Source organism: Bison bison, unplaced genomic scaffold (assembly GCF_000754665.1).
Source record: "Bison bison bison isolate TAMUID 2011002044 unplaced genomic scaffold, Bison_UMD1.0 scf7180017864313, whole genome shotgun sequence".
Lineage (NCBI taxonomy): Eukaryota > Metazoa > Chordata > Mammalia > Artiodactyla > Bovidae > Bison > Bison bison.
In genome coordinates, this window is record NW_011494885.1 from 3,441,998 (window position 1) to 3,443,088 (window position 1,091).

The following is a 1,091-nucleotide window of genomic DNA, read 5'->3' on the forward strand; positions in this document are numbered from 1 at the left end:
TGTACTGTGCCCTCCACCCCTGACTTCCCCTGGGTTTTGTTGCAGATGACCAGGCTTGGGCCCGGCCCCCCAAGCCCCCCACTTTCAGGGAGTTCCTGTCCCAGCACAAAACTGAGGTCAGCCGCAGAAAGAAGAAGAGCAGCCGACCCCAGCCTAAGGCGGCGCCCCGTGCCTACAGGTGGGGGCCCCCTTCCCCTTGCACGTGCACAACCCTAGCGGGCCTGTGTGCCTCTACCCCTGCTTGTTCTCTGGCTGTGGGTTTTGGGGATATTTCTGTCCTTTCTTGGCCCTAGCTGTCTCTCAGGCACTTGTCTCCTTGTGGGTCAGGCACTTGGTTTCGGGGGTGTCGGGGCCTGGCTGTCACTTTACCCTCATCTGTCCCCTCCTGCCCTCCCACCCATCTCTTCTGCCTGCCTGGCCCCTCTCTGCCTGGTCACCTCTGACACTGGGACACACGCCCTGTTTCCTCCTCGGTGCTCTAGCCTGCCGGCTCCTTGTCTGGAAATCCCGAAGACCCGCTCTCTCCACCTGTTGAATTTTGCAGCTCCGTGTCTGGGGACGAGCCTGGTGTGGGAAGCCCCTTCCTCCTGTCCATCTGGGTTTTATTCCTTTGCTCTGTGCCCTCCAGTGATCACGATGACCGCTGGGAGATGAAGGAGGCCGTGTCCACAGCTCCTGAGCCCCCGCAACCTGCTCTCCCCAAGGAGGCGCCCACGCAGGTAGGGCGGACTGTCAGCTCCCGGCAGGCAGCACGGTGCCTGGGGCCTGCAGCCTCTCCCTGACCTGCCTTGTGTTCTCACAGCTGCCTGAGACCCCGGCCCCTCCCCATCGACCTCCTGAGGATGAGGGCGAGGAGGGCGAGAATGAGGGGGAGGATGAGGAGTGGGAAGACGTGAGTGAGGATGATGAGGAGGAGGAGGAGATCGAGGAAGAAGAGGAGGCTGATGATGAGGAAGAAGAACCAGCCGGAGATCACCAACCCCAGGAGGCTGAGCCCAGCGGGAGCCCCAGCGGGAGCCCCGCCAGGGAACATGGTGACAAAGAGCCCACCAGGCCGGAAGAGCCCCTGCCGCTCCCCCAGGCCCCTGCCA

At 63.1% G+C, this 1,091-nt stretch overlaps 1 protein-coding gene across 1 annotated transcript in view; it reads left to right on the forward strand.

Moving 5' to 3' along the window:
• Nucleotides 1-1,090, forward strand: part of CCDC9 (coiled-coil domain containing 9) — a gene marked incomplete at its 3' end in the record, with an annotated part of 10,395 nt that extends 9,305 nt beyond the window's left edge. The window contains exons 8-10 of the mRNA XM_010852716.1: nucleotides 46-178; nucleotides 629-719; nucleotides 803-1,090. Coding sequence (XP_010851018.1) covers nucleotides 46-178; nucleotides 629-719; nucleotides 803-1,090 — 512 coding nt within the window. The remainder of the gene's footprint in view (nucleotides 1-45; nucleotides 179-628; nucleotides 720-802) is intronic.
• Between the last annotated feature and the right edge of the window lies 1 nt (nucleotide 1,091).